Source organism: Pundamilia nyererei, unplaced genomic scaffold, assembly GCF_000239375.1.
Source record: "Pundamilia nyererei isolate P.nyererei 1_Seehausen unplaced genomic scaffold, PunNye1.0 scaffold00229, whole genome shotgun sequence".
Lineage (NCBI taxonomy): Eukaryota > Metazoa > Chordata > Actinopteri > Cichliformes > Cichlidae > Pundamilia > Pundamilia nyererei.
Window position 1 is genome coordinate 118206 of NW_005187630.1, and position 26019 is coordinate 144224.

At 40.5% G+C, this 26019-nt stretch overlaps 2 protein-coding genes across 4 annotated transcripts in view; one reads left to right on the forward strand and one right to left on the reverse strand.

The window, feature by feature from the left end:
• Nucleotides 1-26019, forward strand: part of lsp1a (lymphocyte specific protein 1 a) — a 49409-nt gene that overhangs the window by 21338 nt on the left and 2052 nt on the right. For all 3 annotated transcript variants that reach the window (XM_005748754.1, XM_005748756.1, XM_005748755.1), the window contains 11 exons: nucleotides 721-867; nucleotides 6022-6388; nucleotides 6680-6819; nucleotides 7075-7330; nucleotides 7860-7997; nucleotides 10824-10867; nucleotides 16175-16256; nucleotides 17542-17679; nucleotides 18912-19007; nucleotides 19500-19586; nucleotides 20019-20127. In XM_005748754.1, coding sequence (XP_005748811.1) covers nucleotides 721-867; nucleotides 6022-6388; nucleotides 6680-6819; nucleotides 7075-7330; nucleotides 7860-7997; nucleotides 10824-10867; nucleotides 16175-16256; nucleotides 17542-17679; nucleotides 18912-19007; nucleotides 19500-19586; nucleotides 20019-20127 — 1604 coding nt within the window. The remainder of the gene's footprint in view (nucleotides 1-720; nucleotides 868-6021; nucleotides 6389-6679; nucleotides 6820-7074; nucleotides 7331-7859; nucleotides 7998-10823; nucleotides 10868-16174; nucleotides 16257-17541; nucleotides 17680-18911; nucleotides 19008-19499; nucleotides 19587-20018; nucleotides 20128-26019) is intronic.
• prr33 (proline rich 33) overlaps nucleotides 23705-26019 on the reverse strand; it is an 8906-nt gene continuing 6591 nt past the window's right edge. Inside the window, exon 4 of the mRNA XM_005748753.2 lies at nucleotides 23705-26016. Coding sequence (XP_005748810.1) covers nucleotides 24079-26016 — 1938 coding nt within the window. The 3' untranslated portion in view covers nucleotides 23705-24078. The remainder of the gene's footprint in view (nucleotides 26017-26019) is intronic.

Here is a 26019-nt window from a genome sequence, read left to right on the forward strand (position 1 = left end):
CCAACATTGGTGTAAATCAAAGCGTTGTTGCAAAGAGTGCTCGCGTTTGGCTCGCTGTCTTCTGATAAATAAAGATCAACTGTGTTTGTAATAAATACTGTGATCTCATGTTGACATGAAGCGTAGCACGATTGTGTTTATCTGACGCGCAAACAGACGGCGGTGTTTCTCATCCGAGGCCCGGCAGATGTTCTTCTGGCCTCAGAGACTCACTGTTCAGAAACCCAGGAGGCTCAAGAGACGACCGCGAGTCAGGAATCTGGGTCATGTGTGATACATGATGAAGATTGTGACGTTTCCCAACCTCCTCTGTTGAAAGAAGTACGCCATGTGGAGCAATACCACATGGAAAAGTACTAATTATTCCCCCAAAAAGTCTCAAAGTTACTGCAGTAATTACTTCAGTTACTGCAGGAAAAATTCACGTCTTTTGATCTGACACATTAATAAGACTGAAAAATACAGGCAGTATTTTTGATTACTGAAGTACAAAACTGGTGTAAACATTTCAGACTGTATGTTAGGGGAAAAGGTAGACTCGTTTTTTTTTTTTGTTTCGGTCTTTGCTCCCCGCTCATGTGCACCAAATTGTGCTGTTTAGGGATGAATAACATAATAGGAAATATTCCAAAAGTCCCAAAGATCATGACATGGTTGGCAATGGAACGTGTTCAAACCTGCCTGCACTCTTAGTGAAATGGAGTGCTCCTTTCTTTCCAGGCTGACGGCCCAGAGGAGCATCGAGGATGCCGAGGAGGTGGAGAGGGAGCGTCGTCGGAGAGCTCGAGAGTCTTTACGCCGGAGGAACAGCGGCTCAGCACCCGGAGAGTCATCACTGGACGGCGAGATGCCGCCAGAGGAGAACACGTGAGTACAGAAAATATTGCAGAGGCCCTTTACATCCCAAACGCTTCCTTTTAAAATATAAAGAATGTGATCTCTGGTTATGGTGTTTGTACAAAAAGCAGCCTTTTTCCGAGTAGGACATCTGGAACATGCTGGTGGGTTTTAGTTGCTGTTTTGGAATATGTGCCTCAATTGATTATTTTTTCTTTCTTTAAACAGTTTGCAACACGTGACTTCTTGCTTATAAGCAGCTCTGGCTCATATATATAAGGGACGTAGTGTCTGTGTTCACCCCTTTTTTTTTTTTTTTTTTCTATTTAGTGAAGTCTCGTTCTGAAGCTTCGAGCTGAATGTTGTCATCACTGAAACCAGACGCAATGACGCAATGAGATAGATTTGACTGTGATACTGAGACACACTCTTTCAATACTTGCAAAGGCCCGCACGGAATCACACCCTGCTTTATTTTTTCCTTTTTGACTCTAGTGGGTGACGTAAAGTTCAAAATTTACATCATGTTGTCGTTGGTAAGACTTAAAATTCATGATTTAAGACTGCAATAAGCTAAGGGGACATTGTTCCCCATAGAACTTTTGTGCAGTTTCTTTTGCCACTCAGCAGTCACCTCCTGCTGGCCCTCAGAGAAAATGGAGGTTTAAAGCACTTTCTCACTGTGTTATGTGAAGGACACACATAGGTCTTCATCACGGAGCTGCAAACTGAGCTTTTAACCTTTCAACAACATGACTGACTGAATATTATGCAGATGAGTTAGTGATCTTCTCCCCATATAGTGCTGGGCTTCAACAATTATTCAAGACCTGCTCAAGAAACGGTATAATTACATCTCCGACCTGCCCTGCACTAAGCTCTGTTAGGTTTTATTCAAAGTTATGGAACCACTGGCGTTCTAGCCATAGTCACTCGTAGATGAACCCTGGTATCAGGATTTTATTTTAACAAATAATTAAAAAAAAGGTCTGAAGCTTGAGAGTCCGTAGATTTCAGTGGATATCTAGATATCTAATTCCATTTCAAGGCCTGAATTTGCTTAGTCTGGCTATGTTCTCACTCTAAATCATGGATGTAGGAGGAATCTAAATATGGTGGAATTCCTTCTCCATGCAGTCATGAGAAGCCAGGAAGCTACTAAGTGCAAACATTATTCATTCACTCATCTCATGTCCAATGACTTCCTGAACAAGCTGCTAACTGTGTCTGCATGTTTTGTTTTTCTTTAATTTCCTGATGATGCAGTTAAAAGATTTTGTCATCACGTTTCCCAGTCACGAACCTCAAAGTTCAGCCTGTTACGCTCCCGGTTACGCTCCCCCCGGCCTGCCTGGCTGCTTTACAGGGGTTCACAGACGTCTGGTTACATAAAACAAATGTTTCCACTGGGAAATGCCACAAACAACCTCTTCCATCCTGTCGTATTGACATGAAGACCAACACGCAGCTGCCTTCTCATTACACAACCGCCAAAGAATGTTTACTACCAAGCCTCCATGTCGGAGCTCGTGGTCTCTCAGCTGACTTTTAATTTCAGGCTCTTAATTATAGCTTGCATCTTCAACACCTTTTCCTTCATCACGTCACAGGCTCAGCTGGATTCAGGCTGCGGTGAGTCAGTATGAGGTAGCTCCACTGCTGTGGTTTGTAATTGAAAGGTGTTCTGTGAGATGCAGGTGACGTAATGCTGGTTTCACCCCGAGATCAGTGAGCTCAGAAGCGCTGACAGATTTTGAGCTTGTGAATGTTGGTTGAAGCAAATGCTGCCTTTTATCATTTACTGGATCTACAGTGACTCCATTTCTGATTCCACTAGCCTCTCTCTGTGGCTCTAAGTATCAAGCCCATTGGTTTCCACTGAAGAAAAATGATCAGAAACAACTCAAATATATTCTTTTTATTCAAAAAGATGTGAAAATTCTAAGTCTGCAGATACGTTTTCAGACTGATGTACATTAGCTATATGTTTTAGTGCACTGATACAAGGCACCGACCTTCAGGGCAGAAAAATGAAGCCACTGTGGAAGCTGCAGTTCCTCTAACGTCCACTTTAGACTCCAAGAGTAAGTCAGTCCCCATAGACTCCCATGTTAAAGTGTCCAAAATTACAGAAGGATTAGCCCTGTTTACTGCCTGCTCTGCACATGATTTCCCTCCTTAACCTCTTAAGCCCCAACGGCCCCTGATACGGGGGCAAAAGGCAGGAGATCAGTTAGGCTTGGGGCTTAAGAGGTTAATATCAGTATGAGGAATTGCTTTCTTTTCTGATTCTTTTGGATAAGTAGGGGTGTAGCCACATAGCTAATAGCTAATGGCCAGAACCATTAGCTATGGGGGGTTTTGGCTATAAATGGCATCAATCAATTGCTTTGGTCACACTGGGGAGGTCCAATCTTTTATATACAATCTGTAATTCATTAAATACAATTTAATTCATATTTATTAGTTAAACATCAGCTCTGTCGATCATCTAATAATATTTTGTCCACTCTGTTAACATCGATGAGAAGAAATATTCTGAGCACTTACAAATTCATTGCTGTCCAAAACTGATTAGGCGGGAGGAGTGACGACTCTCTTTTAGAGCCGGCCTCGAGTAGCCGTTAACTGCACTTACCTTCAGGGTGGCTGTAGCTCAGGTGGTAGAGCAGGTCATCTACTGATCGGAAGGTTGGTGGTTCGATTCCCGGCTTCCCCTAGTCTGCATGCCAAATATCCTTGGGCAAGATACTAACCCGAAATTGCTCTCCGATGCATTCATCGGAGTATGAATGTGTGTGAATGTCAGTTGTGCTTGTGCGAATGGGTGTGAATGGGTGAATGCACAAGTTGTGTAAAGCGCTTTGACTGCTCAGAAGAGTGGAAAAGCGCTATATAAGAACTAGTCCATTTACCATTTACCATTCAATCAGAGGGAACGGTACCATTTTTTCATAAAATGCAGTAAATCAGGAGAGGTCATCGAGCGTGACCGAGTGCTGCCTATCAGGACTCGATGACTTCATGTTGGACGTCTTTATTCTGAAGTAGAAACTTTGCTGTTTGTTTGGACAGATTAGTTTCTGAGAGCTCAGGCGGAGGCTCCCACTCTACAGTTGGGGCCCCACGGACCAGAATGTCTTAATCATCTGGGGAATGCTGAGTGAATTCCTTTCTGCCAGCTCCCAAAGACACGAAGCACACTTATTAGTTTAATCAGCAGGATCGAGTGGGAGATCTTCTGACTGTTGAATAAGTGTTCAGGGCTAAGTCCATTTAGACAAAACATAACTGGTGCTCCATAATAATTAACGCCTAAATTGAAGTTCAAATATTTCATGTTACATGCTGATTTCCTCCTGTGGCTGTTCGATGTGTGCAGAGGGAAGCAGGCAGCGAGGACCTCGCACCTTTGTGTGAGCAGCAGCAAGATCTGACAGATATTCTAGACTGGAAATGTGGAATAGCTTCAGCATTAAAGTGCACACACTTGTGTTTTAAAATCTGACTTTTATGGAATGAGATGATCTCAACCCCGTGTTTCATAATGTGTTCAAATGTCCTGTTTACGTTGGTGTCCCTGAGAAGATAAGGATTTGTGCATTATTCAGGAATTTTTTTCAATGACGCATTAAGGTCTGAATTATATTGTAGGATGGTATTGCAGTAACCTGTCCTTTTAATTCAAAACGAGCTAAAAATAACGCATGTGTCAATGTGTTTGCAGTAAGCTAGTGTTCTTTGGTCTAAGGTTAATGTTAATGTCATACCAGGGAAAACAGTGATTGAAGACGGCTGCACGGCTGACGTTATTGCAACAACTTGCAGTGAACTTGCACGTTGTTTTTGAAGTGGTTGCCTAAAAAACTGGGACCACGTCTGTGACCACTCGTAATCAGCTTCTGTCTGCATAGCGACAGAAAATGGCAAAAAGGCAAAATCGGCCTGCTATCAGTTTGCGATTGAACAGGGTCAAGTTGGCATCTGCATGCAATTTGTTTGTGGCTCTACGGCCATTCAGCTTATTATATTTTTAGGTCTTGTAGGAAATGTTGTCTTTTTTGCTTGTGGTGATCTGTCCTCTCATGATATGGTGGTCTGCCAACTGCTTCCCAAAATATTTTACTGAAGGACACTTAATGTGATGGATTACCTCTGACGAGTGACTGTTATCTTTGTATCCTGCAATTTTTTGGGCTAGGATGATTTCCATGCATTCGGTGCAGTGGGTTTTTTCCCAGTCAAGAGGATTCCCAGACTAATGCCATCCTGTAGCAAGTCGAAACTTGTGTTCAACAAAGCACTACAGACCTTGTTGCTAAAATCACTTAATGCCTTTTGATTGACTGAAACTGAGCTCTGCTCCTTACGTCAGGAACAGGACTTTCAAGATTAATGCTGCATTTGTACACTTGTTGTTTTTCAAAATGAACGTATTGGAACGTGAAAGCAGATGTTTTCCACCATGCATTCACTGTTCAAACTGGGTGAAGGGTTTACTTTTGTATCCATTTAAGATGGAGGTGAAATTGCATGCATTGTCTTGAGTGGACTGCGTCACATTTTGGCTGAAACGTGGCTGCACGTGATTTATTTCCAGACTAGAAATCTACAGGGACTATTTTCTCCACCATGGCGACATCCTGCACCTGATTTTTCTTCTTCTTTTTTAAGGGGAGTTGTCTCCAGATTTAATTTAAAGATATTCTTGTTGTGTCGTTATTTTCTTTCAATTTTAATAGAGAGGTGTACAAAGCAGGGGTTGAGCTATTGAAGTATCAAATTTGTATTCCCTGTTTTGAGGTTTGACATAAATTGTGGAATCGAGCAACCTGAGGAACTTCAGCCAAGTTCCCGGCTGGGAACTAATCAGCTAGTTTGTTGACTTAGCTGCTGAGTAATGGAAAAACAGAGACTTTAACAGAGACCTCAGAGTAGCAAATCTGGTAGATTTAACTGACTTAATGGGCACTTTATCCATAATAACAACACGGTTTAAGCAAAGCATTGCTCAATTTGTCTCACGCTGTGTTGTATTTTATTATAATACACATCACACTGAAAGCCTGAGTACTGCCTGAGGATGCAAATGGGATATGTCCGAGGGTTGGAATTTTGCTAAACACGTTTGGGATCTCATGATCTTGCCTGTCTTGACTCTTTTTCCATCTCTTCTCTCCATAGGTATGGCAGCAGCCTGAAGCCAAATAGTTCTCATTCTCTAGAGGAGGACGAAGGCTTCAGTGACTGGACCCAACGCAGAGAGAGGCGAAGGCAGCAGCGCCTGCAGGAGCTCAGCCAGGGAGGATATGAAGACGAGTACGAAGAGGAAGACACGATAAAAAAAGCTGTGCCCATAAAGAGCACGAAGGCCTCCATCACTTCTCTCCAACTCCAGAGGCAGGAGCAGGAAGACAGAGACAGGGTGGAGATGGAGAGGAGGAAGGAGCATGAAGAAGAAATGATTCGAGCTGAGAGAGCAAGGAGGGAGAAAGAGAGGGAGGAGGAACTAAGAAAGAAGGATGAACTGATCTCGAGGCCACATCCAGAGGTGGGACTTCCGTACTGGAAAACTGAGTTTTCTGTGGAAGTGTCATAAATAAAAATATTCAACATTAGTCTAGGATTTTACTTATTCAAATATCAAGTTATTGATAGATGGTAAAGACGGTTCATATAAGGTCTAAAATCATATTAGAACAGTCTGAGTCTCAACTCATTCAAGAAAAGAGTTGATGTGTTCAAAAAGATTTGAAGACCTACTTTGAAAGAAGAGCAAACTTCAGCGTATATATTATTACATGCATTTAAAAATCTATTTTGTTCGATCTTTCATTAACAGCTGGAGAAAAGAAAAGAAGTCAAAATCTCCTACACATCCAAGGTTTTTCTTCACCAAGAGCCAAAACACAGCAACTCAAACGGCAACGCAGCCAATGAGGAAGTGACATCATTTATCACCAAAACAAAGAGATCCACCATGTGCGTAACAAGTTTTGTTTGCTATCTTATTATGTGCCTTTCCACCCACCTGAATATGTAGCTTTTGTTACACTGACTTTAAAAGCCAAAGCAGAAGTAAATCATTTCTTGAGACAACACAAAAAAACCTACAAATATCAAGTTTACATTTTCCAGAATCCCAAAAGTACTTTAAAGACTTTGGACAAAAATATTTGGATCTTATTTCAGCTCCACAGCCAGGGCGTAAATCAAAGCATTTTATATCCTATACAGTAGTGCTGTGTGTAGCAGAGCTGCTGAACCAGAGGAGTCGGAGGCCATCCTGGAGACAGAGCAACGTCTGGAGAAGATCCGGCGGAGCCTCCAAGAGAAGGAGAGCCAGGAGATGGAGCAACTGAGACAACGACAGGCTGAGGCTGAGCAAGAGCTGGAGGAGCTGAAGAGAAGGAGGGAGGATAGACGGCAGGTCCGACAGGAAGAGGAACGTCGGAGGGAGGAGGAGGAGCTGCAGCGGCTGGCCAAAGAAGAGGTGACCATGTCTCAATAAAAGCTCAGTATCTGAAATGCTATATGCACAGAGATATATACACAACTGCAGGAGGGGGGTTAGGAATTTGGTAAATGACGCTCAGATTCAAGTAAAACATTTTTATTTGGGGTTTAAATGTAGTGCAAGCTTCATATTTTTTCTTCATATTTTAAGAGCTAGTAATAAAAGATCTACTAGCCTGTGAACCACAGATTTATTTTTTTAAGAAAGTTACAAAGATCTTCTTTGTGGTCTTATCCATATGTTTATCATATCAGTGAGGATGTATAATGTGAAAGAAGAAGAAGAATGCAGCATGCCAAATGTCTAAAATTCATAACCAAATTCTTAATATATCAGGGATATACAGTAGGGACATCTTTAGCTTATTATGGAGGTATCACGGCCTTGCCTAAAAGTAATTAATTCAGCTTCAAGAGTAAAACAATGGCTACTTAGTCTCTAGTATTAGCAGCTGTTAGATCTATATGGCTTTGGGGCTGAAGAGTGTTTTTAATCCGACTCCCAGGAGGAGAGAAGACGCATGAAGGAAGAAATCGAGAGGAGGAGGATGGAGGCAGCAGAGAGGATGAAGAACCTGAGTACGTCCAGTGTCGATGAAGACGAGATGTTCAGTCCCTTCAGCCCAAAAGTTTCCACACAGAAGGTAAAGAGCGTGTACCGGCTTCTAACGCTGGTTATAAAATCTATCTGTTGGTAACTGCTTCTTCTTTTGTTTGACTGTTTCACTTTTCTAACTTAGAGACTGGTCAGCAACCATCTGGCTACAGCCGGTCGCTATGGAACAATGTGTATTCCCCAACTGGTTGGTGATTGCTAGTTTGAAAATGGTCACAAAGAGACACACGGTTCTGCACTGAAGGCCTCCTTAGATTTGCTTTGGTTTTTAACATATTGCCTGCAGTTTGCATAGAAGATAAAGACTTACATGTCTGCTCAGAGAGTATTTTTAAGTCTGAAGAGTGCGACAAAAAAGGTGTTACTCTTTTACTTTCAATGCAAACATTCTCTATCTCTTTTTGGCATCACGCTAAATGCCAAGTGTTTGCAGACAAGTCAGCATCTTTCATGCAAACTGCAGGTAACAGTAGAAATCTGCTAGCAAACCACAAGGAGGGCCTTGGTGCAGCACCCTCAGTGACAGCAAGAACATGCAGCAACCACTGGTGGGTTGGGATATGCGTATTTTTCCCCTAGTCATCAGGTGTGCCAGAGGGTTACCACCTGGTCTCTAGGCTGATGTGACGGAGGCCTAAACAACATTTCTGATTGAGTAACTTGGTCATAAAACCCTAATGTATCGAAAGCTGGTTGTATTTACTTGTTAATAAATCATATTTGCAAACAAGTCAAGTTCAAACAAAAGTTTTGAGGTGGGTGGACTTCTGTCCTCACAGGCAGAGCTATGTTCCTGAGATGATCATGAATAGCAGTCAGATCCAATATTCAAACAGGCGCTGCAGCACTGAGCATTTAGATCAGTCTGAACCTGAGCTTGTGGTTCACAGTGAATTCACATTCACATTCTATATGTGGATATAAAATGGATATATGAGAGAAAAAGCATCAAAGGTTCACTTAAGAACCCACTGGCACAGCCATGAATGCTGTCAGAATTTAATCTTACCTGTTCAGGTCAGCAAGAGCTATCATGTGAGCAGATAAAGAGGAATTTGAAAAAGAAAAGTTTAATTGTCTCGGGTGATCCGTCCTTCCGTCTAGCCCATTACTGTAATGTTGATTTAACAAAATGCAGCCTACTGTTTGACCTGTTGGGTTAAAAAAACAAGTAACTCAGTGACTAATCGCTGTGTGTTATCTTCCCAGCAGATGGGTTCAGTCTCAGCTTGTAAGTTGCATGTGTGTGTACCTCTGTGTGTGTGTGTGATTGCAAAGCCACTTCAGCCTGACTGCACCAGGAAAAGCATGCGGTGTTGTCCTCGATCTCACTGCCACTCGAAATGTTTCACTGTCTGAGCTTGATGATCTGTGTGAACTGTAAATGCCTATGTGTGTTTTTTCAGCACGTTGCGGTCGTTTATGGAGCCCTCTCAGTCCAGGAAGACATTTCTTTTCTTATTTAAAAAAAAATCTGGTTCATAAAGATTAAGAAACCAAACCATGTTTGAGACTTTGGGGTTCTGTATTTGAATTTTTGATGAGTGGCTCGTCCACGTGCATGACTGTGTGCATGTTGGCATGTCTTTTGCTTCTTCTATTCCTGAATTTATGTGAACATGAACAGATTCAAACAAACCAAATGTCCAAGGACACAGAAAAAAATGAATCCAAATAGCAAAAGAGACATTTACAACAATGGGTAAAAACTTATGAGATTAAGTGAAATCCTCAGGTTTATTTTCTCAGTTAGTTGTGTTAATGGCACCAAGTAAGTACAACACTAAGATTAACATCCTGTGTGTTATTTTAAGTTGTTAAATCTGACATTGTGACTTTTCCCCACAGAACTCAAATCTAGCCATGCTTCACATTAGACAGGCTTCACCTCTACATTAAATATTGTCATTTATGTCCAGTGTTTGATGCATTTTGCTGCATGTTGGAAGCACATTTTATGGCTCTTTACCAGAAGAAATTATGCAGTGTCATTTTTTAATTTAATTTCAAACAAAAGGCTTTCACACACACAACACTATAACTATATATAAAACAGTAACAAAAGGTGTGTGTGTGTGTGTGTGTGTGTGTGTGTGTGTGTGTGTGTGTGTGTGTGTGTGTGTGTGTGTGTGTACTTTGATGTTTGACCTCTGAGGTCAGAGATACACTGCTCCTGTCCTAAAAATCGGACCCCTGAGTGCAGATTAAAAAAACAGCAAAATTGTCCAGGTCAGCTGGATGAGCTCTGTCGACAGATGGTACCAGTGCTGGTGTCCATCTAGGGCCAGTTTCATTTACTTAGACTGGGGAAACAAGCATTACCAGTAAGAATGCTGAATAATGCAGGCCCTTTGAGCCTGTACACTAAAGGAAAATCGTCACCTCCCACAGCAGATCTTTTACTCTGTGTGGGCATTTTGATGGAAAAGTTTGGGGATAAATAAAAAGAACATGGACTGAAAATCAATACAGAGTAATGCAGAGGGATGATTTTGCCCTTGAATTCAATTTTTCTTCAGAGTATAACACATTTTCTCAGTTGTTGCTCTTCATCTTTAACCCAGTGACTCTGTCAATTTTATTGTAGGTGTATGTCCTTAAGGTAATGTAACACTCTATAAATTTATGTTCTAAAAAGCCACATTTTTCCATCATCCTCTGACTCTCTGACGACTCGTGCGGTTTGATGAACGCCAGCCACCTCAGCGCTGTTTGTCTGGGACTGGGAGGTCCAAGGCCAAACCCAGAGCTGAGCTTTAATTAACACATTCATGAACTGCAGCAGTGACACAGAGAGAAACGTGTTCATCCGAAAGGAAAAACAAAAGGCGTCATACTTCTTCTTCTGTTTCAGATCACAGAGAGAACAGAGTCCCTGAACCGCTCACTGAAGAAAAGGTGAGGATCTTTATCAGTATCCTGATCAGATTTACATATGCATTATTTCACCAAATAGAAATATTAAAACTATTAAAATCTCTTAAATAATTCAACCTAATAAATGGTGTTTGGGCTCATTATCCTGACAGCATGCAGGCAGCCTATTTATTTATTTATTTATTTATTTATTTATTTATTTATTTATTTATTTATTTTATTTTTTATTAATTTATTTTTTTCCGCCTCCTATAAAACTGTATATAAAGGATGGAAGTAGTGGGTGTGATATAACACTCTGGACTCTGCAATGTCAGTTCTTTGGCTCCTTTTTGTTTGTTTTTTGTGGGTAGAAACAAAAAATGGCACAGTTACACCAATCTACACATTTTAGCCTGTTCACCCAAGGGATTGCACTTTAGGGAAGTTTACATCTGCGATGGTTGCATCTTTATATAATCCTTTGTACCTTAGTTGTTTTTGGCATTCCCAACACACTCTGATTTTCATGTTATCACAGTGCTGCATAGTCAGCAATGTCCTGCTAGAAGCCTGAGACACAGTCTGACAGGTAGACAAAGAGCGCAGCTTGATTTCAAAGTTTCTACTGAGTCAATCAGGTCAACTGAGTGTTATCTGAATGCTACCTTAATGCAGGGCTCTAGACTAACTTTTTGACATGGGTGCACCGGTACGCCTAACTTTAAAAATTTAGGCGTACCGGCACAAAAGTTAGGCGCACTCAAATTTTTCAACCGCATCGCTTAACACCGCAGTTTTACATGTGCACTTTCTTTGGGGGGGGAAGTCCACACAGACAATATTAATTTCTAAATTATTAACTAACAAACTTGTGCTTAAAGTGCTTTGTCAATATTGTAGAAAATGTTAAACTTAATCATCATCTTGGCCTCCTCTGACGACCTGTTTGCTGCTGTCTGTTGCTGAAAGGCAGTGGGGAGAGGGGACACTTGGGCAGTGCATTTATTGCAGCATATAATGTGTTTCCTGGATACACTGTGCTTTTTCAGCATTCAAATATTGATGGCACCGTGTCAGAGCACTGGCTATGAATTTCAGACAGATCAGGCCTTAACTTAACAAAAAAGTTATCAATAGTTCTTTTCATCTTTTCTTATTACCCACAGCTACATCCACTTCTCTCAGGCCTAGGCTGCTCACTAGGGCTGGGTATCATCACTGATTTCTATAATCCATTCAATTCCGGTTCTCAAAGTCCTGATTTGATTCAATTTAGCCTCAGACAGTCAGAAATATTATAATTCTGATCATTTATCAGTACTGATACACATGAGACTTCATCAGAATTGTGAACATCACAGCAGATGCCTTTGTGTGAAAGTAACTGAGAATAAAACACAGGAAAACATGAAGGAGAATTTCCTGGTCTGGCTTTTTATAGCAGATAACTTTAAAAATATTCTGCATTTTTGCATAATTTTAAGAAATTTAAATTTCTTCAGTATTGAACAGCAGAAATTAGGCTTTCTTGTCCGAGGTCATTTAAGTGAAAAAAGAAAAAGCGCTGTAAACGCTAGACTGGTGGGTAATAAGCGAATGAATAATGCAGAAAACAGATTTGAGACGGGAAACTGTTCCTGAAGTACACAGAGAGAGAGAGAGCTGTGCAGGAAGTGTGATTTTTATCGTGGTGGAAGCAAAACAGCAAAAGTCAGAGGGAATTCATGACGACATTGATCAAATGTGAAGCGCAGTTTGCTGCGTCTTTTGCTGCTGGCTCGGCGAATTTTGGTTGGAGAGAGACAAAACCTGCAGCTCAGAATCAGCGCAAAAAGACATAAACACAGCGCGGACCCGAAGAATCGATAAGCTCCGACAGCGTGTCCGTGTTCGGGCCGTCGGGTGAGAAAGCCGAGAAAGACGAAGCTGATTCTGATGCGTCGGGTCCGCTCCGTGTTTAGGTCTTTGTGTGGAATCCGTTAATGAATTGATATCGCTTTATTCAAGCTACTCACCTCTCTCTTCCACCTGCACTTTCAACTGGACCACGGCCAATCAGAGAGGTCCCGCCCCTGACTATCTCTGATTGGTTTAGTCCACGATAGGGGCAAAATGTGTGTCTGTTGTTGACCACACGGAGAGTTGCAGAGATTTTTTTTTTTGTTACCGGAACAGTTGGTCGCACCTGTGCGACCAAATATTTATTTTTAGTCGCACCACTGAAAAATTTGGTCGCACTCTAGAGCACTGCCTTAATGGAAGGATACAAGTCAAAGAACTGTGGCCTTTATGTACAAATGAGCTAATGTTGAGTGTAGCTTCAGTTTGAATGTTGTTCAGAATCTTCCAGATCAAAGAAAAATGCAGAATTTTTTATCCAAGCATCTGAATAGTGGAGGAGCATGTGATATTCAACTTTATCCACAGAGAGTCAAATTCAGATGTTATCAGATAAAATACGTGTCTACATATTTTAACGGAGTTATTTTTCTGACTAGCTATGCTAAAGCTAAGCAAGTATTTCCACTGATAAACTTGAAGAAGTAGCTAATCCTTTTGACGTAAGTGACCCGCTTCTTTTTTCAGTTTTCTGGCTGCTGGTTAACTCTCCACCGTCTGAACGTAAACCCTGATGAAAAGGGTTGGAGGTGACCTCTCCACCTCTCTCAGTGCATCGCCTTTCCTAAGCTGTGATTTATGGCTCCTCTTAACTCTGTCCAGATGCAGGCGGCTGTGTTTTCTCTCGTGGTTAGTGAGGTATGGTGGCTCCAGGCAGTCTGCAGCAGGATATTATCAGCTCTGAGCAGGAGGAACGTTTCTATGAGGATGCTTTAATTTACAGACAACTGTGTGTTCAGAAGAGGTGTGATGGCATCAGGCAGCTCAACCTTTGACTCCCACAGTGTTAATGCCTGCAGAGTACTCGTGAACTGTAAATTGCTGAAGTTAAAATACATAGTTAATTACATGAAGCAAGAAACTTACAGGCTGGGCAGAGGTGGTACAGAAAATGAGAGGTGTAACTGAGTGTGTGGGTGCTCATTTGAATTTAGTCTGCGATTAAAGCAATTGGAGGAGGTGAAAGGTCTTCCACACCCTCTCATTCATACAAAGAAGTAAAATGATGGATTTTGACCAGTTTACAGAGCAGCTGGACTTAAACAGTTGTGGCAGCAAAGAATGGGAGTCCCGATGAAATAAGAGCACATCATCTGCATAAAGGAGAATATTATGTTTGGTATTAGAAGTTTACTATCTTTATTATTGCACATAGCAGTTTTATGAATAGTGCATAGAGAAATGGAGAGAGAGGACATCCTTGCCTGGCACCAATTATGAAGAGTGAAGTTTTGTGAATTTAACCCATTTTACGTGAGAATACGCGCTTCTTTTGTGGTTCGGACTCCTTCTGACATTTCTTCGGAGGTGGAGGAACACCAAAGTAATTGCTTAAAGGAGCTTCTTCAACATCTTTAAGAGTTCTTAACAAATGTCTGTCCTCCTCCAGAAAATCTTATGGACACAAACGCGCATTGCAACTTCTTATCTGGTGCGCGTCTTTTATTTTGACAGCGAATGCGCATATGCGGACCACTTATGTGCAGCCCTGCTCATATCCAACCGTGCTGATAAGTGTCTGCCTTTAATGAAACATGTCTGGTCTGGATGGATGAATGCCAGAGGGGCTTTTTCTAAGCAGGAGCTTTGCTCATGTGTGATGACTGCAGTATTGTCAGGAGGGAGGATTCCTGGAGGTAGCCATACATTTTTTTTGATCATCCTCATAAATTAAGTCTGGTACATCTTGTGTCATGGCCAGAGGTGTATAAGTTCATAAAAACCTCTGTAAAGGATTTCTACTTATTTATTACTACGTTTGTGTAGTGGTTTTAGTGCTACAGACATGTGGTTTACTACATAGCTGAAAGTTTGAATTTAACATCTAGACTTATTGACAGGTAGAAACTTTCCCTCCTTAAACTTTATTGCAGAAGTTAAAACTAAGTGACGGCTTCCAGCTATGACAACCTCAGCAGCAGCCTCTGATGTTTGCTCAGCTGCATGACATCATCAGGTCAAACCTCCTTTTAAAAGCGGGTGTTGCCCCATGATGGCGCCTCAGACATGTCAAAGTCAAAGATTCAGATGATAAATGAGTTTTTCCCTCCTGCCATGAAAGAATAATGTCAGAGCTCTTATCTGAAGCCGGGGAAAGCCAAAAAATAGGGAGGAGGATCTGCTGGATCTGCAAAGACCACAAGACAAAAACATTTCAGACAGACTTTAATTTATTCAACCGCAAATCCAGCTTTGACTCAGTTTCTGGAGCCAACGTGAGTTGGTCTGACCCAACGTTTTTGATCTTGATTATAGTGTGAACATGGAAAACTGGGAAGTTGTAAAAATGTAGACACAGACAGACACAAACTTTATTTTGCAAATGCCTGGGAGGTTCTAAAATCATCAGGTGAACCATGAGGCCAAACCTGAGAGCCACACGTTTTGAACTGACAATATAAAGCAATCAAATTTTAAGGTTTAAATATAAAGGTCATATTTCAGCTTAATGAAATCCTGCTGCCATACATTCTCAGACTGGACTAGAGCTGTCACAATAATAGATTTTCACAGACCATAACTTTGGTTTAAGTGTGCTTTTTTGGCCAATTTATTCAAATCAACGTACAAATGTGTGCGCTGAGAGAGTACAGGAAGAGTTGTCACGTTTTTTTTGTTTGTTTGGTTTTTTTTAAATCATATTAACTGCATTATTGACACCCCCAATGTCCCATTTTTCAATATATTGATTATATTGATGCCCGGGAGCGCTTGGATCTAAAAATACATAAAAAATTAGCACCACCAAGTGTTAGGACGTGGTCCGAGTCCGGAAACAATGGCATGGCGACTCCGGAATGGGAAGGAGTTTCTGCCCTTCCTAATCAAATAAAAGAGTTCAAGTTTTTCAGGGACTTGTTCACAATTGAGGAAACTCCTCCTAGGTAAGATCTGTTCAAATGAGAGATCTGGAGATCTCCAGTTAAACCCGCAGATTATATCTCTCCTATTGCTTGGGAAAATCTTGGTGTGGCCCAGACGAGCTGGAAGAGTTGGCCATGGAGACTGTGCCCCCCTGTGACCCGGATAATCAGCAGCAGACGATACATGAATGACAGGATCATAAAAATAAAGTTTAGAGTTGAAACATTTTAATTAGTTTAAGGTAGTAATGCTCTCTAACATAGAAAATGTTTATTTTAAATTTAAGGGAGCAATCTATTAAAATTAATGTGACGCAGACTCCGTGTCTCTGGTTTTAATTTCCTGCTGCTTTGTGTGACTCAGTAACAGCTTCAAGAAGACGCAGCCTCTCCTCCTGACATCCAAGATCGACGACAAGCTGGAGCAGTACGCCCACGCTGTGGAGGTCAACACACACACACACACACACACACACACACACACACACACACACGTCCATGACTCTACTTGTAACCTCAAATAATTTCTCAGCTCTCCAGGTCCATCCCTCACTGTCACCAGCCGCTCCTCAAACAGCTTAATGATACCAGTATTCACTGGCAGGTCACTTAGCATTAATATTTTATTGATTTTCAAGGTTTACCGTCTTTTTTCACTTGCTTGTTAAGACCCCACAGACTCTCCTCGTGTTCACATGAAACCTCCACTCATGTTTCTGGGAGACATGACGTAACCATATTCAGTCATGACTTGTACAAAGACACATGCAGACAGAGGGAGCATTGATGAAGCTAATGAATGTTTTCATCAGCCCCCGAACCACAACCCCCCCTCCTGCCCACAGATATCTATCACAGCCTGTTGGTCTCATTCATATCTGCCTCGCTGCAGTGTTCATTACAGGCACGGCCTCACAACAGACTGACGATTATCCTTTCTGTTGGTTAAGCGTGAGGATGGCACAAAAATAAAAAGTCATTGAGATAATTTCGGTACAATATGCGGAAAGCATTGACTCGTCAGGATAATGTTTGTGCACTAGTTGCTTCCTTCCTCTGATTTGAATTTTCTGCAAACCCTCGGGTGTTTTCCGCAGCGAGAAGCGCGTGATGGTTGCTCTGCTGCAGGTTTGAAACTTTGCACTCACATTGTTTGGACTCAGCTGGGGGCAGCAGCAGCTGCTCTGACCCTTTTTGTGCAGTGGCCACAAACCTCGGCAGCACCTGGGCGATTACATCACCCGCACATATTTTCAATTGTGCGTGTAAAACGGATGCATGACAGGAAAACGTGGTGATCCCAGCTTTTTATTTTTATCTTTCCATTCCTCGTTTTCCTTTTCACCTCAGGTGGTTCCCATGCAGATTTATAGACTGCAGCACAAGAACAGGTTTAACAAAAGAACATAAATTAAAGGTTTGCAGGAGAGAGAATATTCTCACCATAAATCTTTTAGATTGAGATTACACCTGTGATTCACATAAATCTGCCTAAACTATGTCATTTATATAAACCACAATTTGAATGCGGTTAGATGTATATTGCAAAGAAACATAGCATTCCAGCTTATTCTAGCAAACGTTTTTAACAAATACACCCTCTCTGAAATAAATTCTAAGGTTTTAAATATCAGGACATGATAATAAGCTAAGATGTCAATAAGATGATGTTCATCTTTCAGCCTTGGATGCTGCCACTTGTTGCTAACTGTGAGGTTTGTCTTTGTGCAGAACTCCCAGGAGGCTCGGGCAGTGAAGGCATCACTGAATGACCTGCCCCAATCACCTGAGGTTGTCGCTTCCAAGAAGAACCTGTTTGAGGCTGGAGAGGCCTGGAGCCAGAGTCCCAGCAAGGGAGCCACCTGCAAGGTGAGAGGAAACAATCTAACGGGGTACCTTTAGATTTCTGCTTTGTTTTACATTCATGTAAATGCATGTAAAGCTACGATCTGTGGTATGTAGTTAAAGCAGAGCCAGTTTGACCTAAAAGGAACTTCTCTTGGTCATTTTGATAGGTAATCACAAGCTTTTTAGGGGGTTTAAGGATGACCATAAAGTTGCTAGCATCACATTAAAACACTGCACTTTAGAACCAAATCCCTTTTGCTTCACCCGATCATGCTGCTTTTCTGCATGTGCTTGTGGAGGATTATTGAAATTTTTACCCATTTAAAGCCTCTTTGATCGTCATGTTTGTCTGACCTAACGGCTAAAACCTCACGTGTTTATTTAAAGTCTGGCAAACAGATCCATCCTCACCTGTTTCATATGTTCTGTTTTACGGGAATTCTTTGATGTGAACGGTCAAACAGGCGCTTGTTAGTGAAACAGAGAGCAGTTATTATGGGCTAAAAATAATTTGTCCAAGCTTTGATTTTTCTCAGCAGGTCATGAAGAGAAAAGCAAAGAACCAAATTAAGGGAGATATATTTATTTATCAAACACATATTATGGATATTACAAAGGAGTTTTCATCGAATTTATTCTGCAGGTCCAGCACTGACTGCAATTTAATTACACCAATTAAACATTTTATATCTTAAAAAGAAGCAAAATTACTGCTAAAGTGAATTGAATTGTCATTTTTAATTTTTTATACTATATTTTTAATATGTATAATAATCACATTTAATTTTATCCACCCAAGGAAATTAAAAATATATATTTTTTACTTTAATTTTATATTTAAAAAGTCTAATACATTAACAATTTCATAAATGAAAGAAAATTAATGTATTTTTAAAGATACATTACATAAAAAATGTAATCTATTAAAAATAATACTTTAAAAAATGTAAACAGGCCATAATTTAAAATTTTTGTATTTTATTTAATTTTTCATCTATCTTTTCTTCATATTTTCTTATCATCATCATTATTATTTAAATATATTGCTGTATTGAAGGTTTATTATGCCTCTCCCTTTGAGGCATGTTTTGCCTCCACAGAGCAGGACGCTGTTATCCAGCTAAATGAACCTAGTTTGCTTTAATGAAAGTGCGGAACAACTGAATAAACAAAGTTAAATACTCAACTAAACATCTGAGTTTAACTGAAGATGAAAGTGAAACATTTCATCCTGTTTGTGCTTCATCAATCAGGACACTGAGGGTCTGAAGGTGGGCGTGGCCAATCTGATCAATCAGTGGGTGAAAGGCCCCTCAGACGGCAGCAGACAGCTGAGCAGCAGACCCGCTGTAAGTCACATTCACTCCAACAAGAGTGGTTTCAGATGTTAATGGTGCTTCTGCAGTTTTGTTTGGCATTCACAGGCAGCGTGATTGTCCTTTAAGCTGTTTTTTATGTATTCAAAGGAAATCTCTGTGTGTGTGCGCGGTTTTAATGAAGAGAGCAGCTGCACTAAACTCGCCTCTCCTGTGTAATAGCTGAGCTCACAGTGATGCGTTCAGGTGCAGTTTGCGATGTGAGGTTTCCCTCTAGTGGCAACGTCAGAGATAACTCTATATAACAGAATTTCTCCATTTCCTTTATCCTAAAAATGTAAAATAAATCAGGAAATTACATAAACAATTCAATATTTAGAAACGACTAAGAAAAAAAACAATAAAAGTATGTCTTTTCCTTTTTTATGTAAGTGGAATGCAAATCAAGAACAGCTAGATTTATTCAGTCTATGCACCAGATTTCATGGAAGACTCCTGAGCCATGTTTTTTAAAAAACAAAACAGGATCTGAGACCCGGAGATGTGATGCAGAAGAAGAACATGTGGGAGGTCATCGGAGACTCGTTGGGGAGGCCCGGACAAAACATGAAGGTATAAACATAGAATACAAGCACAGAAGAGTCTTAAATGTAAAGTAAAGCTCAATTAAGAATAATTTCTTTGCATTTACCTCGCTTCTTTTGTTATTGTGTACATCAGAAGTGTTCATTGTTTGGTCTATATAACACTGGAAAAGGATATTTAATTTAAAAAAGTCCCTTTCACAACTTCACGGTACAGTTATCTGATGCCTGAGTTAGTCAGTTTTCTCATTTTAGAGAAACTGGCACATCATTCCTCATCTAGTGTGCTTTTTATAAGGGAAGAACACTTCAGAGGCCTCCACCACTCTCACCTGGTGGAGGAATCATTTTTTAAAAATGTCATCAGTGATGGTGATATGAAAATCTTGACCTGGATTTTCATCTTCAGATTTCTAATCTGTAAAAAATATTCAAAATGAGCTCTTGCTTATCTCCTCAGAGCTCAGCGGCTAATAAAAAGTACAAATTTGTCGTCACTGGACACGGCAAATATGAGAAGATTCCTGTGGACGACGAGAACGAAGGGACGTTCACCAATGGAAAGTCGGGTAAGATCACAGACAAGGAAGTAAAAGACTAAGAGCTAGCTGTCTCTTAAACTGTGTACCACCGTTCCTACAGATATGATGACACAAAGTCCTCTGAGTAGCAAGATGGTAAGCACTCTGTTCTTACTCTCAGTGGTCACCATCTTGACTACAGCGCACAGGAGCCTGTTTTCAGATTGGATTGCTTGGTTCAGTGACTTTCATTAGAGAATTTGCTGGCAGAACAAAATTAGTGGCATTTTTGTATTTAATATATGTGCAGTGTGCAGCCCTGGCAGTTTAAAGTTTATTCTACATCAAAGCATCATTAAACTCTAAGCATTGATTCCACTATGATGCCTGAACCATCTGGCGAGCTGGCTGATGTATGTAAGCGTGTGAATCAGGGTAAAGGGTAAACTGCTGATCTGTTGTGATGTTCAGAAGTGTCTTTCAGCTTGTGATCAGCAGGAAGCTGTTTCAGCTTGTCTCTTTTCTTCATTCAATTCATTGCATGACTTAAAAATATACTGATGTAATAATAATGTATACTTTATTGATCCCGTGGGGAAATTCCTCTCTGCATTTAACCCATTCACTCAGTGAAGCAGTGGGCAGCCACTGGGTGCCCGGGGAGCAGTGTGTAGGGACGGTACCTTGCTCAGGGGTACCTCAGGGGAATCGAACCCCCAACCTTCATGGGGCCACCACTCTACCTACTGAGCTATCTCTGCCCCTGATGTTCCACGCTGAATTGAACCTATGGGCAAGAAAAATGTACATGTTGAGAAACATTTAAGTCAGACTGTTTATTTTTCATTACCTTTTGTGCAGGGCAGCAGTACAGCAAGCTTCACGTAAGAAAAAGAAAACAGTTCAAAGTGCTTCACTTTAAATAAAACAGCAGTGATAACGAAAATACAGCAACAGAGACAGAAGTCACAATTTGGTTTTATTATGAAATGCTAAGCTATGTTCAAACAGAGTAACCTAGATAGAGATATGAAAATGAAAAGAACTGAATTTGGTAGAGAAAGATTTCTTTTACATTTTCCAACTATAGGAAAGTAAAAAATCAGAGCAGTTTTTATTTCCTGTGTTACTGTAAATAAACTGAACATGAGGGTAACTCTGCTTAAGATTTATTTTGACAGTGTCAGCAACTAAAGATGACTTTTATACGCTGTACCTAGAATAATCAGTAGCTCCAACACACACGTTAAAAAGATCACCAGTGAAAGACTTCTCCTGACTCGGGCTGGACAAAAAACAAACAAAGCTTTTAAAATAAAGTTTGGAGTGCCTACCATGCATTACAGTCAAATCCCTTCTGTGCATCTTTACCTTTGACCTCACAGATCACTATCCCACTGACCTCCATCACAGTGGAGGCTGCTCTTCATCGTTCTTCAAACAACTTTCACACGCTTTTAGCTCATCAACCGTCTTTAAGTCACAGTAAAATTTAACATGTTGAGCTGAAAATCACTAAAATAATTTTATAGTAATTTGAACTTTATATGGGAATTATATTTTTCATAGCAAAGCCCAGTGCTTTATTTATGCAGCATTTACCACCGTATACAGCTACCAGTAAGCATGTGTAAAAATGTACTGCGGCTCAATATGTAACCTGTAAACATGAAAATTATAATATTAGTCAGATTTAAATAAACTCCCTCCAATTTGCCCTTTTTTTTGTTAGATCATAGTGATTTTAAATTATCTCAAAAATGTTCATGCAGTGTGATTCTAAGAGGGTTTATTCGCAAAACACAACCATCTACAGCCTGAAAAACAAAATCATAACGAGAAGTCTTACCCTAAGGTAAGTAGCACCAGTTTGAATAAAACTGCATATTTGAATAATAATTGAACAAATTATGTATCATAAAATCACTTACATTTTATTTATTAGCCATAAAAACATATTTTTATTCACCAAAAGTTAATTTATTTTTCTAAGCATCCACATTTCTGTAATAAAAGTACCCTATGGAGTTTTCTGATCACTATTAGCAGTATGTTGTGGTTTTTACATACACTATAAGACCTGTTTCATGCAGTTAGAATATCTCAATTTTAATCTCTCTTAGGTTTTGTCCTTTTCAATACAGTTGGTAGAGTGAAGCCAAAGCCTAAATTTGTAGCAATGCACCAACAAAGCAGAAAAGATGAAAGCTAAGAACCAGAAATATAAGAACCATATTTTCAAAATGCTTTGCAAATGAAAATTACACTCAACACCCTGACCTTTTAAACACCTAACAGTAGGGGAGACCGGGGATAGTTGTAACGTGGGTCAGTTGTAACACTTCCAATTTCTCCAATCAGAGCTAAGTTTCAAATGATGTGACTCATCCTGTGCACGCCCAACTCAGTTCTGCTATCACATGTGAAAAATCAGCACATTTTGTCAAACACAAACAATTTAACACGAAATGAAGTAATTTGTATGCCAAAAAGTAAGTTTTTCTACTTTATTTCAATTTCTAATAGCATTATCTGCTTTGCAGTTAAACTCATCAAACTTAAATTATGTTATTTGTATGTCTATGGGGATATATTCTGTGTAAGTCTTTAGTGCTAATGTTTTAGCCATTGGCTGTAATGTTAGCTAGTTCATGGCTATAGGAGTCTGGGTCAGTTGTAACAGCAACAGTCTGGGTTAGTTGTAACAATAATGCAGATGTTACAACTTACCACACTATTACTTTAACTTATATTAAACAAGTTGGGGCAACGACATCAGCAGAGAGAGGTTCACTGGTCGCTTTTGTATATGCGGTTAATGCCATTGGCAACACAATTCCTCCACTGTTTGTGTTCCCACACATACATTATGCAGACCTCTGTGTCAGAGATGGACCAGTAGGAAGTACTGGTAGTGGAAATAAGTCAGGATGGGTGCAAGAAACAGATTTCCTCATCTTTCTGAAGCACTTTGCAAACCACACCAAGGTAAGCCATGATAAAAAGTAATGGAATTGCGATGCTGGTGAACAACTACATTTTTTCAGCTTCATTGTTATGTTCAAAATTGGTGCAAGAGTTGTAGGTTATAATGCCCACTGAGCCAATGAGGCCAAACTCAAGGAAGACCAACCAAAATTAATGAAATATTCAGTTGCAGAAAATTCCATAACTTGTCTTTTTTGGGGGGTTGGAATATGTTCAAAAGCTAGATTTCTGCATTCTGTCACACACACACACACAACTACATAAATGGCTCTAAGTGCATTCATGTGTTGAATAAACAAAGATTACATGTTAATGTTTTGTTAGTACCCTTATTTCATTGTGTTACATTTTACCCCAGGATATGTTACAACTAACCCAGACTATGGGGTTAATTGTAACATTTCACTCTTTGTGTTTGAGACCATACCATGCAATGGGTAATTGTGCTGCAGAGAAAATAGTTGCACTATTTAATAGCCGAGACATGTAAATACTTTGCATTACATTTTGAATCCACTACCTTAAAAGAGCTCCAATTTACAGACAGAAATGTCAAAAATGTTACAACTATCCCCGGTCTCCCCTATGTATGTTTCTTAATAGAAAACTCCACAGGGCACTTTTAGAATCTCGCTAATTCATAATCTAACAGTGTCTGTTTATTGTGAACACTTTGAAGAAAAGAACAAATGAGAAGCTCTTACAACACTTGGTGTGATGTCTCAATGACTTTAAGACAAAGAGAGCTCTCTTTCAAGCTAATCCACAAATACAGACATGTATGCTAACACCCTGACAGCCAGTCACACAAAGCATTTGTCAAGTATAAAGTTCTGACCGAAGTTTTCTTCAGCACTGCAGCAACAAGGGACTAAGACTCCAGACTTTTACATTGTTTCTGTGGCTAAGATTTTCTGCATCTGTACATTAAACATAGAATCCTGTTTTGGTTTTTTGTTTTTTTGTTTTGTTTTTTACACTTTTGTCTTGGCACTTCATCTTGGGTGTAGCTTAAGAAGTGGTGAACCCCCTTGCTGTTCTATTAAAGTCTTTTGGTTCCTCATCTTTACCTTTTCGCCCAATCAGGCCCATTTCAAATACAGTGGAAATTTTTGTGACCGGCCTCGATGCTGCCTCTTTGAGCTTTTTAGCATCAAATTTTGGACTGAAAAGCAGCACAGGCAACCTGTACGCGAATGACGGTATTTCTTTCAGCTCATCTTTTCCCTCTTCTTTCTTCTCCTCCTCACTTTTATTTAACTCAATCTGGTGCATGATGTTCTCCTTGGAAGAAAACATTTGGAAGAGGACAGCGTCCCACATTTGTGTCGCCTTGGGAGAGTCTTTGGTTTGGTTTTCATTTTGGGTGCTGGGCTCGTCTCCAGCTTTCTCCACTGTTTTTGTCTCCTTCTGGTCCTGCCCCGTGACCACCTTCTCAGAGCCTGTATCTGGGAATTTGGGCTCCGCCTGCTCCACCACCATGTGTGTCTTGAGCCTTGACCAACCGCTCGCTTTAGATTTCAATCCCTTCGGCTTTAATATGGCTTTAAGAAGAGACTCGCCTACTGGTAGGCTCTCATCACTGTCCTTTTTCTCAGGTGCCAATTGATCTCCTGAAGGTGATTCTGTTTTAATGTCCTGTTCTTTGTCTGCTACAGCAGCAGAAACCTTAAGCAGAGGAAATGCTGCAGTACTTGGCTTTGAGCCTTTAGGTGTGATATTAGTGACATTTACAGGTTTTCCTTGTTCCTTTATTTCTGCGACATCAGCATTTTTCTCAGGTATAGATTTCTGCTCAGCAGTCGGGACTTTTTCTTTACCTAGAAGCTTCTTTACTGCCTTCAGGGGATCTTGGTCTCCACCTTTAGGCAAAGGATGTTTGGTTTCAGGAGTCTTTGGTTTAGTTTCTTGAATAAGTGTTTCCACTTTCTCATTCTCTGCTGTTGAAAGTATAGTTTTTGGCATTTCTTGAATGATTGTTGTATCTCCTTTTGCTGCAACCAGACCAGATACAGTGCTCTTCTCTTGTGTTAACATCGCTCCAGGTGAGTCAGATGCTTGTGTAACAACAATAAAAGGGACTGGAGGTGTGGCAGCAACCTTCTCATCTCTCTGGTGGTAGTGAGCAACATTTTTTGGTGTTTCTTTGACTGTAGATGGCTCAGAGGGTTCTTGGCTGGGGGCTTTTGATTCTTCAGAGATCTCTCTTTTAGCTTTATCATCCTCTTTAGTCAGCGTAGTTGAAACTGAAATATCAAATGCTGGAGAGTAAGTTCTGATTCCTCCATAAGCAGCGTATTCAGCCGGTGTGAGTCCACGATAACCAGACTTTGACTTTTGAGACACTTGAGTTGGTGTTTTAGGTCTCTGAAAGCCTATAGGTGACCCACTTAAAGGTGATGTCCCATAGGTGGGTGTCTTTGGTCTTTTGTAGCCAGGTGATGTGGTAATAAGTCGGGATGCCTCATATGTTGGAGTCTTAGCCCTCTGATACCCAGTCACTGCTGGTGTTATTGAAGTTTTGGGCTCTTCAGACCCAGTTGAACTCTTTCTGCTTGACAGCATGGGTTCCGACTTTGACTTTCTAATACTTGGTTGTATTGGTTTTGCTGAAGGCATCATGTCTGAGTGGATGTCCCTATTTAATGTTTGTTCAAGAGGCACTGTAGTCTTCACACTTTGGGAAGCAGATGAACTGCTTACCACTGTTTGAGGTGCCCTCGACCACTCTGACTCTACTGTGACTGGTGACACTGCAAATAAGAGAGGATTGGGTCTTGAGATCTCAAATACTGGTGTTGCAGCGCGGTTTACATGGTGCGCTGGTGTTTTAGGCCTTCCTGCTGCAGTTCTTGATGTTTGGAACTCATAAGTTGGTGTTTTAACTCTGATTTCAGCTGTTGGGGTGACTTTCTTGATTTCAGTTGTTGTTGGTGGGGCTCTTTTGATTTC